Here is a 14,853-nt window from a genome sequence, read left to right on the forward strand (position 1 = left end):
CTCTAGCTATGCAGCCAAGCATCCTACTTGCTTTCCCTACCGCCTGACTGCACTGTTCACCCATTTTGAGACTGTCAGAAATCACTACCCCTAAATCCTTTTCTTCTGAAGTTTTTGCTAACACAGAACTTGGACCACACGTTTCCTGAATAGTTTTTATCCCAGAGCTATACTCGCACTTAACAACGAACTAAAGGGTCACCATCGGTGAACTGTTGGATATTACTCGGTTTGTCATGTGGATGGTTGAGTGGTTCAGGGTGGGGAATTTGTAGTGGGTGGTACATTTTATTCTATTTTTTTATTCTATTCTGTATTCTATTTTTAAATTTACCTATTCTGATTTTATGTATGGTGGGACTGGTCTCTGGGTGTCATACGACTTCCGTTGCCAATGACAATAAATTTATTTATTTATTTATTTATTTATTTATTTATTATTATTATTATTATTATTATTATTATTATTATTATTATTATTTTCCCAACCAGACTTTTGCTAACCAATACTGAGATACGATACATGGGAGCAACTTTAAATTTTGAGCAATACTTCACATGATGAAACCTGGCATATTATGATCAATTAGTAGTACAACATATGTTAATATTTTTTATATGTCATAGGCAAAATGGTGAAATGCCAAACACACCAGTGAGTGATCAATACAAAAACACAGTTAAATGTTTGGTTTTTTAAATGTGCTGAAAGCTCTTCTTAACTGGGTAAAAAAAAAAAAAATCTCTCAGATCCATCATCACCTACAAAATGAAGTGACTTCGTGTAACACAATGTTAAACACACCAATGTGAATGCAGAAAATGTTAGTGCATCCGTGGCATTAAAGCGGTGGGGAAATAAGGATTTGATCTCAGCAGCCTGCTCAAATAGACAAGCTGTGCAACGAACAGAATAACAATTTCAGGGTATTTCTCTCCCTCTGAATTCGCTCATGACTTGAATGGGGTGGATCTTCTTCTTAGCTGAACCTTTCCTGACAGCTGCATAGGTTTCCTCTGGCATCTCTTTCTTAATCAAAGGTTTCTTTCCGGGAGCCTTCATCCGCCACATCACGACAGGATGTTGCGGGCCAGCAGGGCTCTGGATTCGGATAATCTTTGTGGAGGCAATGTAGGACATTTTCACCGTCTGCACCACGGCATTCATCAGGTTTTTGGCAGCTTGAATCAGCGAAGTCACACTGTCTAACTGTAAACAGAAACACAACTATTATAATCTCAGAAATGCCTGTTGATTTATTTTATTTATTTATTAAATTTGTATGCCGCCCCTCTCCGGCTCACAACAGCAACAGAAAAACAGTGTAAAATACAAATTCAATAATTAGAAAGCTAAAAACCCATAATTTAAAAAAACATTCACACAACATACCATACATAAACAGTATAGGCCTGGGGAAGATATTTCAGTTCTCCCATGCCTGACGACAGAGGTGGGTCTTAAGGAGTTTGCAAAAGGCAAGGATGGTGGGGGCTGTTCTAATCTCAGGGGGGAGTTAGTTCCAGAGGGTCGGGGCCACCACAGAGAAGGCTCTTCCCCTGGGACCCGCTAAATGACATTTTTTGGTCGACGGGACCCGGAGAAGGCCAACTCTGTGGGACCTAATTGCTCACTGGGATTTGTGCGGCAGAAGGCGGTCCCGGAGATATTCTGGTCCGATGCCATGAAGGGCTTTATAGGTCAAGACCAACACTTTGAATTGTGACTGGAAATTGATCGGCAACCAGTGCAGACTGCGGAGTGTTGGTGTAACATGGGCATACTTTGGGAAGCCCATGATTGCTCTCGCAGCTGCATTCTGCATGATCTGAAGTTTCCGAACACTTTTCAAAGGTAGCCCCATGTAGAGAGCATTACAGTAGTCGAATCTCGAGGTGATGAGGGCATGAGTGACTGTGAGTAGTGAGTCCCGATCCAGATAGGGCCGGAGCTGGTGCACCAGGCGAACCTGGGCAAATGTCTCCCTCGCCACAGCTGAAAGATGGTTATCTAATGTGAGCTGTGGATCGAGGAGGACACCCAAGTTGCGTATCCTCTCTGAGGGGGTCAATAATTCCCCCCCAGGGTTATGGATGGACAGATGGGATTGTCCTTGGGAAGCAGAACCCACAGCCACTCCGTCTTATCCGGGTTGAACTTGAGTCTGTTGACACCCATCCAGACCCCAACAGCCTCCAGACACTGGCACATCTCTTCCACTGCTTCGTTGACTGGACATGGGGTGGAGATGTACAACTGGGTATCATCCGCATACTGGTGATACCTCACCCCATGTCTCTGGATGATCTCACCCAGCGGTTTCATGTAGATATTAAATAGCAGGGGGGAGAGGACCGACCCCTGAAGCACCCCTCAAGGGAATAACCATGAGGTCGACCTCTGACCCCCCGCTGATTCCTTATGTACACTTGAATGCGCAGAACACAAATTGGGCCATGTCAAAAATAACATGCAATGCTGGATAACAGAGATAAATATTTTGAGGGGGATGTTTCACTTTAATGAGGTCCAAGTTAGCGTTTCTGAAAGTCTTCTTAACAGGTCAATCTAAACACAATAACATAATTAAGAGCTGCAAAATAAACCACCACCTTTTTATAAAAACATGAACTGGATTATAGAAATAAAGTTTCACATGCTGTAATCCCAGATTTTTGCAATTCCAGAAATCTGTAATTTTGGCAAGACATCCCAACAAAATAGCATTGCTCAGATAGCTGTCAGTCACTTATCTGAAGAAGACAGAAAACTTGAAAGAATTAGAGATAATAATTGGATCCATGCTTTTTCTTTCAAAAAAAAATATCTGAATATCTTGAAAAAATGTTAAATGCGCTTCTTTCAGTTTCTGCAGTGGGAAAAATGCAACTATCCAAATGACATTGGGAATATTGATATCTATTTCCTGCCATGTTGACTGTATGACTGTAACTTGTTGCTTATATCCTAAGATTTTTTATTAATATTGCTTCTTCATTGCTTATTTGACCCCTATGACAATCATTAAGTGTCGTACCACATGATTCTTGACAAATGTATATTTTATTTTATGTACGCTGAGAGCATATGCACCAAGACAAATTCCTTGGGTGTCCAATCACACTTGGCCAATAAAATTCTATTCTATTCTATCAGTTTGATTCATGGACTGAAAATAGTTCACCTTCAAGACAAAGAACTTAGTGATGTAGTGAGTTATTACAGATAGTTCTTGACATACAGCCATTCATTTAGTGATTGTTCAAAGTTACAACAGCACTGAAAAAAGTGATCTATGATCTATGACCAGTCTCACCTTTACTACCATCACAGTATCCCTACAGTCACATGATCATGCCATTTTCCAATATTTTACTTAAAATACTCGGCGTAACATTCATTTCTTTTTGTATGGGGTTTTTGTTAATTAGTGATGGTAAGATTCCACTCTGATTGTTCAATGGGAAACAGGATGCTTGAGTAGATGGGCTTTTGGTCTGATCCACTTTAATTCTTCTCACATGTTTCTGCGGTTAATAAATTTTATTATGCGGCTGCACGAATCCCAGCGACCAGTTAGGTCCCACAGAGTGGTTCTTCTCCGGGTTCCTGTCAGCTAAACAATGCCACTTGGCAGGATCCAGGGGAAGAGCCTTCTCTGTGGCCGCCCCGGCCCTCTGGAACCAACTCCCCCAAGAAATTAGAATTGCCCCCACCCTCCTTGCCTTTTGTAAGCTACTTAAAACCCACCTCTGCCGCCAGACTTGGGGGAATTGAGATACTCTTTCCCCCTAGGCCTTTACAATTTTATGCATGGTATGTCTATATGTATGTTTGGTTTTTATATTAATGGGTTTTTAATCATTTTTAGTATTGGATTATTATTGTACGCTGTCTTATTATTGCTGTTAGCCGCCCCGAGTCTCCGGAGAGGGGCGGCATACAAATCCAATCAATCAACAAACCAACAAACCAACAAACAAACAAACAAACAAACAAACAAACAAACAAACTATTATATGCAAGAGAGAGGGAATTCTGGAAGTGTTCTTAGTATACAAAGCATCAGTGTAAAAGGAATCATATGATTTGTAACGTAGACTGCATTATATCTGAATTGTATATATTTCATTTTGTGTATAGCCCTCTAGGTGAATGTTAAATTCTTTAGCATTACTTTCCTTGTTCATCTACAGCTTAAGCTTCCTGTGCTGTTATTTTACATTGGAAAATTGGAAAAAGGATAAATATACTGAAATGTGTACTGGTGACTTGAATGAATAATTTCCCAGCTTCTAAGAGTCTCTGTGCTCATATTTAATTACAGAGCTGACAATTTCAATTTAGAAATGCTTTTCTCCACTTCAAATCCTTTTAAATAATGCCACATGCTTGGATTTATATTTTCCCAATCTTTACATGTGAGCATGCGCACGTACACACATCAAAAACAGACCTGAATATTCTGATCATCTTCAGAAGTTTGATAGGGGAAAAGAAGAGATACAATGTGCAGCTCAATATGCATTCCCCCCCCCCAAAAAAAATCATTCAGTGTAAAATTAAGAATAAGGAAACCTTATGTTGAATTGAAAATAGATTATCAAGATCAGAGCAAGTCAACAGGGCCAGGAATCACTGCAGGTAAGGTTGATTCAAAAGCAGTTACAGCAGATGCTCCAAAATATGTCTAGTGTTGTGGTTCACTCTGACCCTGCTCCTGCCCCAAGGACTATGGATGTGGGGGAGACATCCACATGCTGCAGGCCTGTTTTGCCCCCGGTGGAATCTGATGATGAAGGCTCCTCTGACCAAGAAGACATGAGTGACAGGGAGGAGGAGAGTGTGGCAGACAGCTCAGAAGGAGATCAATTATCTAGTTCCTCCTTGGATTCAGAACAAGAGTTAATGATAGAGCCATGCATGCGGAGAGCGATGCATAGGCAGCAACAACTGAGAGATTATTATCAAAGAAAATGAGGCCACCTGTGGTTGGGTGGGGCTGTGGTAATTAGTGAGGCTGCTATTTATATTAGTGACAGTTGCACTGTGGGTTTGGCCATTGTGGAGGATTATCTGATCGTTGTGTTTCGTGACTGCTTTACTGACTTTGACTTTTTGTGTGCTGATATTTCCCCGCTTTGAAACTAAACCAGAGCAAAGTGTGTTTCACTTAGTGAAAGAAGAAGGACTGTGAATTGCCTCACAGCTGCAAGCTAAGTATCACAGAACTGATAAGGGACTTGTACAAATTACCAGTTTGTTTGGAGACGAGTGCTCTTTGCTATACCAAAAGAGGGCTTGGTTTAAGTGAATTTTCATTATAAAGAACATTGTTTTGAATTTTCAAACGTGTGTGTGTCTGAAATTTGTACCTGTGAATTTTTGGGAGGATTCTACCAGAGAGCCCGACAGAACATCTAGCCAATCCTATTATGGTATAGACATCTTCAGGACCATCCCCTGCTGTATACCTCCTAGAGACCAATAAGATCGCACATAGCTGGCCTTCTCTGGGTCCCATCGACTAAACAATGTAGGTTGGCTGGGCCATAGGGGAGGGTCTTCTCTGTGGCTGCCCCGGCTCTATAGAAATAGCTCCCCCTGATGTCCGTACTGCTCCGCCCCCATTGGTCTTTCAAGAGGCCATAAGACCTTTTGAAGAAGAATCGGAATTTTATAAAATATGGGAGAAGGTCTACATTTGGTTGGATAAAAAAAATGCTTAATATATTTTTTCTTTCTAAAACATATATATATATATAGAAATATCAAATTTTATTAGTTTGAAATGTTTAAAAATAGATAAATAGACAAATGTAATAGATATTCTTTATTCCTCTGAATTGATCTAATTAACAATAGTTTTTCCTTTTTGTATTATGAAGACTTCTATCTCTGAGCGATCGTAGCTCCTCTACGTTATATGTTTGGTTTGGGTTTTTTTGTGTTTGTCTGTAATGTTTGTCCAAATAGGGTCGCAACTGGTGTACCAGGCGAACCTGGGCGAACACCCCCCTCGCCACAGCCGAAAGATGTTTCTCTAATGTGAGCTGTGGATGGAGGAGGACGCCCAAGTTGCGAACCCTCTCTGAGGGGGGTCAATGATTCCCCCCCCCCAGGGTAATGGATGGACAGATGGAATTGTCCTTGGGAGGCAAGACCCACAGCCACTCCGTCTTGTCTGATGGAGTTTTAATGTATTCTATTCTATTCTATTCATTTTCCATAAGCATGGAAAACTGATGAAGTAATAATCTTATATGGGTTAAAATATTTGAAAGCCTATTTATTTTCAAATATGTTTCCTTAGATGATGTCAGCACCTAATAGAAGAAAATACATGCCTCTTACGTCTCTTAAAAGGGCAGGTGTGTTTATAAGCTATGGCTTTCCTGCTTCCAATATCAAAGACAGGAAATTATCTCATGCATTCAAAAGGGAAGAAAACACTGTTTTATACAAATTTGGCATTTCAAGATGAAAAGTAAGTTATTTAATACCTTCCAATACTGAAACATCATCACGGCATTTCCGGAGTTACAGTATATGGCTACACTTGATGTGGATGTGGGCAAACCCTATTTTTGGAAGCTTATATTTTTAAACCTACAAAACAGAATCAAAAGAAGAAAGCTTGGAAAGATTTGACTGTTCCACTTAAACCTGTTTAGGTGGAAATGGCTTCCAAAGAGAAAACTCCTAATCTAAACATTCAAATGTCACTTCGTGGGCCTTTTATCTTTCTGACTTTGAGATATCTCTCCAGGTATGAAAAAGAAACAAACTGCACAGAATTTTAAATGAAAAACGGCCTTGTTTAGGCCCAATCAGTCCCTAACATTTGTGTGAATGAAGTAGCATAAGTGTCCAATGATAGTTTGTCCAGAGGTGCCCCTGGGGTTAATTTCAAATAAATTGGGTCAGATACTTATTTCAATAGAATGAATTTAAGAGACTAACAATAGACTCAACAGACTAAACCTCAACCCTGATAAGACGGAGTGGCTGTGGGTTTTGCCTCCCAAGGATAATTCCATCTGCCCATCCATTACTAACCCCCTCAGAGAGGGTCCGCAACTTGGGCGTCCTCCTCGATCCACAGCTCACATTAGAGAAACATCTTTCAGCTGTGGCGAGGGGGGCGTTTGCCCAGGTTCGCCTGGTGCACCGGTTGCGGCCCTATCTGGATCCGGAGTGACTGCTCACAGTCACTCATGCCCTCATCACCACGAGGCTCGACTACTGTAACGCTCTCTACATGGGGCTACCTTTGAAAAGTGTTCGGAAACTTCAGATTGTGCAGAATGCAGCTGCGAGAGCAATCATGGGCTTCCCTAAATATGCCCATGTCACACCAACACTCCGCAGTCTGCATTGGTTGCTGATCAGTTTCCGGTCACAATTCAAAGTGTTGGTTATGACCTATAAAGCCCTTCATGGCACCGGGCCAGATTATCTCCGGGACCGCTTTCTGCCACACAAATCCCAGCGACCAGTTAGGTCCCACAGAGTGGGCCTTCTCCGGGTCCCGTCAACTAAACAATGTCGTTTGGTGGGACCCAGGGGAAGAGCCTTCTCTGTGGCGGCCCCGGCCCTCTGGAACCAACTCCCCCCAGAGATTAGAATAGCCCCCACCCTCCTTGCCTTTCGTAAGCTTCTCAAAACCCACCTCTGCCGTCAGGCATGGGGGAACTGAGATATTCTTTCCCCCTAGGCTTCTACAATTTATGCATGGTATGTTTGTATTTATGAGTGGTTTTTATAACAAGGATTTTTAGCTGTTTTAGTATTGGATTTCTACATGCTGTTTTTATCACTGTTGTTAGCCGCCCCGAGTCCACGGAGAGGGGCGGCATACAAATCCAATGAATGAATGAATGAATGAATGAATGAATGAATGAATGAATGAATGAATGAATAAATAAATAAATCTATTTTCTAGATTTCCTTTCTCATCATTTCTACCTGACTGCAGAAAGAAGTCCTGTGATGGGAGACCATTAAGAAATTTTAAAACTATATATTAGACTGAAAGCACTTTTTAAGAACCCTGGGAGAAAACAGAGGCTATATTTCCATACTATTGAATAAAAATTATTTAGGAACATGTCTACCAAAAGCTGAGGTCAACTCAAAGGAGAATTGTCACCATATGATTCACAGGGTGGCAACCCAACCAACTTCTCTCTTGTTTTAGCATCCAATTTTGAATATACAGAATGTATTGTGCAGTTCTTTATACTGGGATACCGAGTGGTATCAAACTTGGTTGAGCATCAAAACATATAACATAAATATTGAAATATGTTGGTAAACATGCAGCCCAGGATCAACAAATATCTGAATACTGTCAGAGAGCAAGCAGTAGTAATCTTGCTTTGGAAACAACTTTATAATAAGCACCAACTCCCCCCAGAGACTAGAATTGCCCCCACCCTCCTAGCCTTTCGTAAGCTGCTTAAAACCCACCTCTGCCGCCAGGCATGGGGGAACTGAGATACCCTTTCCCCCTAGGCCTTTATAATTTTATGCATGGTATGTCTGTATGTATGATTGGTTGTTTATAATAATGGGTTTTTAACTGTTTTTAGTATTGGATTCTTGTTATATTGTTATATGCTGTTTTATTACTGCTGTTAGCCGCCCCGAGTCTGCCGACGGGTGGCATACAAATCCAATAAATACAAATACAATACAAAATAGCAGAATTATTGCCATACCCTTTTATGTTTCATATACCTTGTGAACAGTAATGGGCAGTCAAAATTTTTACTGCCACACTGTGGGTGTGGCTTATTTTGTGGGTGTGGTTTAATGATCATGTGACTGGGTAGGAGTGGATTGCCGGCCATGTGACCAGGTGGGATATGCTTGAACGATCATCATCGATCAAGTGAAGTGTTAAGTCCTCGCCTTACAACCTTACTTGCTGCTGGTGTCACTTGCTGGGGTGACAATTTGCTTCGCGTTTCCTGGGTTGCCCCCCCCCCCCGCCTCAGGCTGGGTAGCTAGGCAAACGGGTGCTGCCAGAAGCATAAATGCTGCCAGCACCGCTTCCACCCACGCCTTTTGCTTGCATCTCAGGCGGGAGGTGGCCACATGTGGCTGGAGGCGAGCTAGGCAGGAGAGAGGGAAGCTCATCCTAAGCCAGTAGGAAGGAAAGAAGAAAAAAGCAAGGAGCGCAGACGCAGCAGTAGCAGAGAAAAAAAGGAGAGGTGAGCTGAGACCAGTAATCCAGGAGTGACAGCCTCCGATCAGCTAGAGCTGCGCATGCATATTTATTTATTTATTGATTTGTTTATTTATTTATTTATTTATTTATTTAGTTAGTTAGTTAGTTAGTTAGTTAGTTAGTTAGTTAGTTAGTTAGTTAGTTAGTTAGTTAGTTAGCTAGTCCAATACACAATGAGGGTTTTAGTGGGTATATATCTATATACACATAGTAAAATACATGATGAAGGTTATAGAGGAGATACTCATAGTAAAATATATCTATGAAAGAATAGAAAATAATAATAATAATAATAATAATAATAATAATAATAATAATAATAATAATTTATTAGATTTGTATGCCGCCCCTCTCCGAAGACTCAGGGCGGCTCACAACACGATAAAAACAGTATTATACAGGCACAAATCTAATATAAAAAAACCCCTAAAAAACCTATCATAATTAAAAACCAAACAGCACATACATACCAAACATAAATTATAATAAGCCTGGGGGAAAAGTGTCTCAAATCCCCCATGCCTGGTGGTATAGGTGGGTCTTAAGTAGTTTACGGAAGATAAGAGGGTGGGAGCAATTCTAATCTCCGGGGGGAGTTGATTCCAGAGGGCCGGGGCCACCACAGAGAAGGCTCTTCCCCTGGGGCCCGCCAGACGACATTGTTTTGTCGACGGGACCCGGAGAAGGCCAACTCTGTGGGACTTTATCGGCCGCTGGGATTCGTGCAGTAGCAGGCGGTTCCGGAGGTATTCTGGTCCAATGCCATGTAGGGCTTTAAAGGTTATAACCAACACTTTGAATTGTGACCAGAAACTGATCGGCAGCCAAGAAGGTATAGTAATAGAACATATCAATGAAAGAATAGAAGAAGAGATATAGGAATAGAAGAAAGGTATAGGAGATATAGGAGAGCAATAGGACAGGGGAAGGAAGGCACTCTAGTGTACTCGCCCCTTACTGACCTCTTAGGAATCTGGATAGGTCAACCGTAGATAATCTAAGGGTAAAGTGTTGGGGGTTTGGGGATGACACTATGGAGTCGGGTAATGAGTTCCACACTTCGACAACTCGGTTACTGAAGTCATATTTTTTACAGTCAAGTTTGGAGCGGTTAATATTAACTTTAAATCGGTTGTGTGCTCTTGTGTTGTTGTGCTTGAAGCTGAAGTAGTCGCTGACAGGCAGGACGTTGCAGCATATGATCTTGTGGGCAATACTTAGATCTTGTTTAAGGCATCTTAGTTCTAAACTTTCTAGGCCCAGGATTGAAAGTCTAGTCTTATAGGGTTTCCACCGGTGGAACTGCATTCCACCCCGTCCTGCTCACCCCTGCTTGTGAACAGCCAGGAATCTTTTATATTTTATATGATTAAAAAAAATACCAAACATTTTCAGTCATTTTAAGTACTGTACTTAAATTCTACTGAGTATCAGTTACAAGACATGGACATTTCAGGCTACTAAGGAACTCTATTACAGATCTCAAAATAGCAATCATGGGGAAAAAGAGATACCTCAGTACAGTTGAGTGGGAAGTTTAAATAGAAACATAGAAACATAGAAGACTGACGGCAGAAAAAGACCTCATGGTCCATCTAGTCTGCCCTTATACTATTTCCTGTATTTTATCTTACAATGGATATATGTTTATCCCAGGCATGTTTAAATTCAGTTACTATGGATTTACCAACCACGTCTGCTGGAAGTTTGTTCCAAGGATCTACTACTCTTTCAGTGAAATAATATTTTCTCACGTTGCTTTTGATCTTTTCCCCAACTAACTTCAGATTGTGTCCCCTTGTTCTTGTGTTCACTTTCCTATTAAAAACACTTCCCTCGTGGACCTTATTTAACCCTTTGACATATTTAAATGTTTCGGTCATGTCCCCCCTTTTCCTTCTGTCCTCCAGACTATATAGATTGAGTTCATGAAGTCTTTCCTGATACGTTTTATGCTTACGACCTTCCACCATTCTTGTAGCCCGTCTTTGGACCCGTTCAATTTTGTCAATATCTTTTCGTAGGTGAGGTCTCCAGAACTGAACACAGTATTCCAAATGTGGTCTCACCAGCGCTCTATATAAGGGGATCACAATCTCCCTCTTCCTGCTTGTTATACCTCTAGCTATGCAGCCAAGCATCCTACTTGCTTTTCCTACTGCCCGACCACACTGCTCACCCATTTTGAGACTGTCAGAAATCACTACCCCTAAATCCTTTTCTTCTGAAGTTTTTGCTAACACAGAACTGCCAATGCAATACTCAGATTGAGGATTCCTTTTCCCCAAGTGCATTATTTAAATTTAATATAAATTTAAGTTTATTGTATTTATATGCCACCCCTCTCCAAGGACTTCGAAGAAATTGCTGAATCCCCATACATTAAAAGCTTTCAGGCTATCTCAGAAGGTCTCAACAATCCCATGGATTTTTAACATATTATCTATTGATAAAGTATTTTTAATCTCTCTCATCTCTAATCTACAATCTCACAACTATTCTGTCTTCCCTACTCTTCCTTCATATCACCCCAGTTTAAATATGTCCAGCCATTCCACATCTCTAGATTATATATTTTAACAACATTTAGTAGCTGGAAAAAGTGCCACCTGATTTTCAACTCCAAAACTGAATATGAAATATGACAAAAGGAAATTGTTTATGCGAAACTATCATAATTTTGCTCTTTGCATATGATAATCATAATCCAACATTTTCACTTTTTAAAATGTTGCAACGGCATTGAATTTAACTGTTTATCTGTCCTATATGATCAGATTGACTCAATACTCTAAAAAATCCTCCCTCCATCATCTGAATCTGAAAGTTACAGCATAGTTTCCCTCAATTATTCAGAATATATAGGTCAAGAGAATTGATGTTTACATGAATGAGAAACTGTCTGAAATTGAACTGGTATGGTACAGAGAATTGGTACCCAAAGGTAAATAAATGTTCAGTTTTGTTGTCTCCCATGTGTGTTTCAAAAAATGAAACTCATTCTTTATCTTACAAAGAAAATGGTCAATTTTGTTAAATAGATAAAATTCTTAGATGTGAATGTGACATTGAACATGTTGTGGTTAACTGTGGGCCAGCTCCTGCCCCAAGGACTGTGGATGTGGGGGAGACATCCACATGCCGCAGGCCTGTTTTGCTCCCAGTGGAATCTGCTGATGACCAAGAAGACATGAGTGACAGGGAGGAGGAGAGTGTGGCAGCCAGTTCAGATGGAGATCAATTATCTCTCTCCTCCTTGGATTTGGAACAAGAGTTAATGATACAGTCACGCATGCGGAGAGCAATGTATAGGCAACAACAACTGAGAGATTATTATCAAAGAAAATTAGGCCACCTATGGTTGGGTGGGGCTGTGGTAATTAGTGAGGCTACTATAAATAGCAGCCTGTGGGTTTGGCCATTGTGGAGCATTATCTGATTGTTGTGTTTCGTGCCTGCCTTGCTGACTTAGATCTTTGTGTGTTGATTTTTCCCCACTTTGAAACTAAACCAAAGTGTGTTTCACTTTGTGAAAGAAGAAGGACTGTGAATTGCCTCACAGCTGCAAGCTAAGTATCACAGAACTGATAAGAGACTAGTACAAATTACCAGTTTGTTTGGAGACCAGTGCTCTTTGCTATACCAAAAGAGGGCTTAGTTTAAGTGAATTTTCGTTATAAAGAACATTGTTTTGAATTTTCAAACGTGTGTGTGTCTGAAATTTGTACCTGTGAATTTTTGGGAGGATTCTGCCAGAGAGCCCGACAGAACACACCGTCATACATTGCAACTGGAAAAACCATAGCCTTGATTATACACACTTTTGTTAGCAGGGTGATATCTCTGCTTTTTAGTTGTCTAGATTTGTCAGAATTTTATTTTATTTTATTTTATTTATTTATTCATTTGTCCAATACACAATACATATAGAAGAGAATAGACATGAAGTAATATATATAAAGATAATATATAAAAATAGAGGAGAAGATATATGAAAGGAAGAAAATATATATGATATATGAGATAAAGGAAAGACAATTGGACAGGGGACGAAAGGCACACTAGTGCACTTATATACGCCCCTTACTGACCTCTTAGGAACCTGGAGAGGTCAATTGTGGATAGTCTAAGGGGAAAATGTTGGGGGTTAGGGGTTGACACTACTGAGTCAGGTAATGAGTTCCACATTGAACAAAAGTGATCTTTGTAGAAGAAATTATGTTCAGTTTATATGGATAGCCCATTGGAATAGCTGATATTTGTTGATGGGGAAACACACACCCCAGATTTGGACCTGATGATACTTGGATGAAAAATCATCAGATAATCCAAGGTTCGCAACCTACCCAGAAAGATGAAAACCCATCATCACAAAGGCAGAAGCAAAACACACCTATGTTGCAAACTTCACGGAACAGTTCATGTGATCACTAAGAGTCAAGCTTGTCTTGGGCAGTAATTTTATTTACTTTATTATTATGCCAATGTATTTTCCAATGTGAGCAGATCTAATTCTTCTCCTTTCCACCTTTAGGCTACTTTCTTTTCTATGTAATATAAAATTTTGGAATGACTGCCAAGTGCTGCATTTTATAGTAATGTGTTTGTAGAAATTGGAGTCCTTGGTGAAATAGAGAAATGAAGGAAATGCCAACAGGAGAAAAATAAAGGTTAAATCTTCAGCTCTCCTTCTTAGCTTCAAACTTACAAAATAAATTATTATTTTCACAAATCTCTCCTCCGAGGTCTATGGAGTAATAATAATAATAATAATAATAATAATAATAATAATAATAATAATAATAATTTATTAGATTTGTATGCCGCCCCTCTCCGAAGACTCGGGGCGGCTCACAACAACGATAAAAACAATATTATACTGGCACAAATCTAATATTTTTTTAAAAACCCTAAAAACCCTATCATAATTAAAAACCAAACAGCGCATACATACCAAACATAAATTATAATAAGCCTGGGGGAAAAGGTGTCTCAAATCCCCCATGCCTGGCAGTATAGGTGGGTCTTAAGTAGTTTACGGAAGACAAGGAGGGTGGTAGCAGTTCTAATCTCCGGGGGGAGTTGATTCCACAGGGCCGGGGCTGCCACAGAGAAGGCTCTTCCCCTGGGGCCTGCCAGACGACATTGTTTAGTCGACGGGACCCGGAGAAGGCCAACTCTGTGGGACCTTATCGGCCGCTGGGATTCGTGCGGTAGCAGGCGGTTCCGGAGGTACTCTGGTCCAATGCCATGTAGGGCTTGAAAGGTCATGACCAACACTTTGAATTGTGACCGGAAACTGATCGGCAGCCAATGCAGGCCACAGAGTGTTGTAGATACGTGGACGAATCTGGGAAGCCCCACAATGGCTCTCGCGGCCGCGTTCTGCACGATCTGGAGTTTCCGAACACTTTTCAGAGGTAGCTCCATGTAGAGAGCGTTGCAGTAATCGAACCTCGAGGTGATAAGGGCATGAGTGACTGTGAGCAATGACTCCCTGTCCAAATAGGAATAGTAAGGAAAAGAGAGTCAAGATGGCAATCTCAATGATTCAATCAAAGCTCTATGGGATTAATTTTTGTTTGTAATCTTAATTTCCCACCCTCCCATATTTTTA

The 14,853-nt window shown here is 40.6% G+C and overlaps 1 protein-coding gene across 2 annotated transcripts in view; it reads right to left on the minus strand.

Annotated features, from left to right (window-relative positions):
- Positions 1-600: 600 nt before the first annotated feature.
- CTNNA3 (catenin alpha 3) overlaps positions 601-14,853 on the minus strand; it is a 1,220,185-nt gene continuing 1,205,932 nt past the window's right edge. For both annotated transcript variants that reach the window (XM_070752167.1, XM_070752166.1), the window contains exon 18: positions 601-1,210. In XM_070752167.1, the coding sequence (XP_070608268.1) occupies positions 923-1,210 (288 nt within the window). In that variant the 3' untranslated portion in view covers positions 601-922. The remainder of the gene's footprint in view (positions 1,211-14,853) is intronic.

This window comes from Erythrolamprus reginae, chromosome 5 (assembly GCF_031021105.1).
Source record: "Erythrolamprus reginae isolate rEryReg1 chromosome 5, rEryReg1.hap1, whole genome shotgun sequence".
Classification (NCBI taxonomy): domain Eukaryota; kingdom Metazoa; phylum Chordata; class Lepidosauria; order Squamata; family Dipsadidae; genus Erythrolamprus; species Erythrolamprus reginae.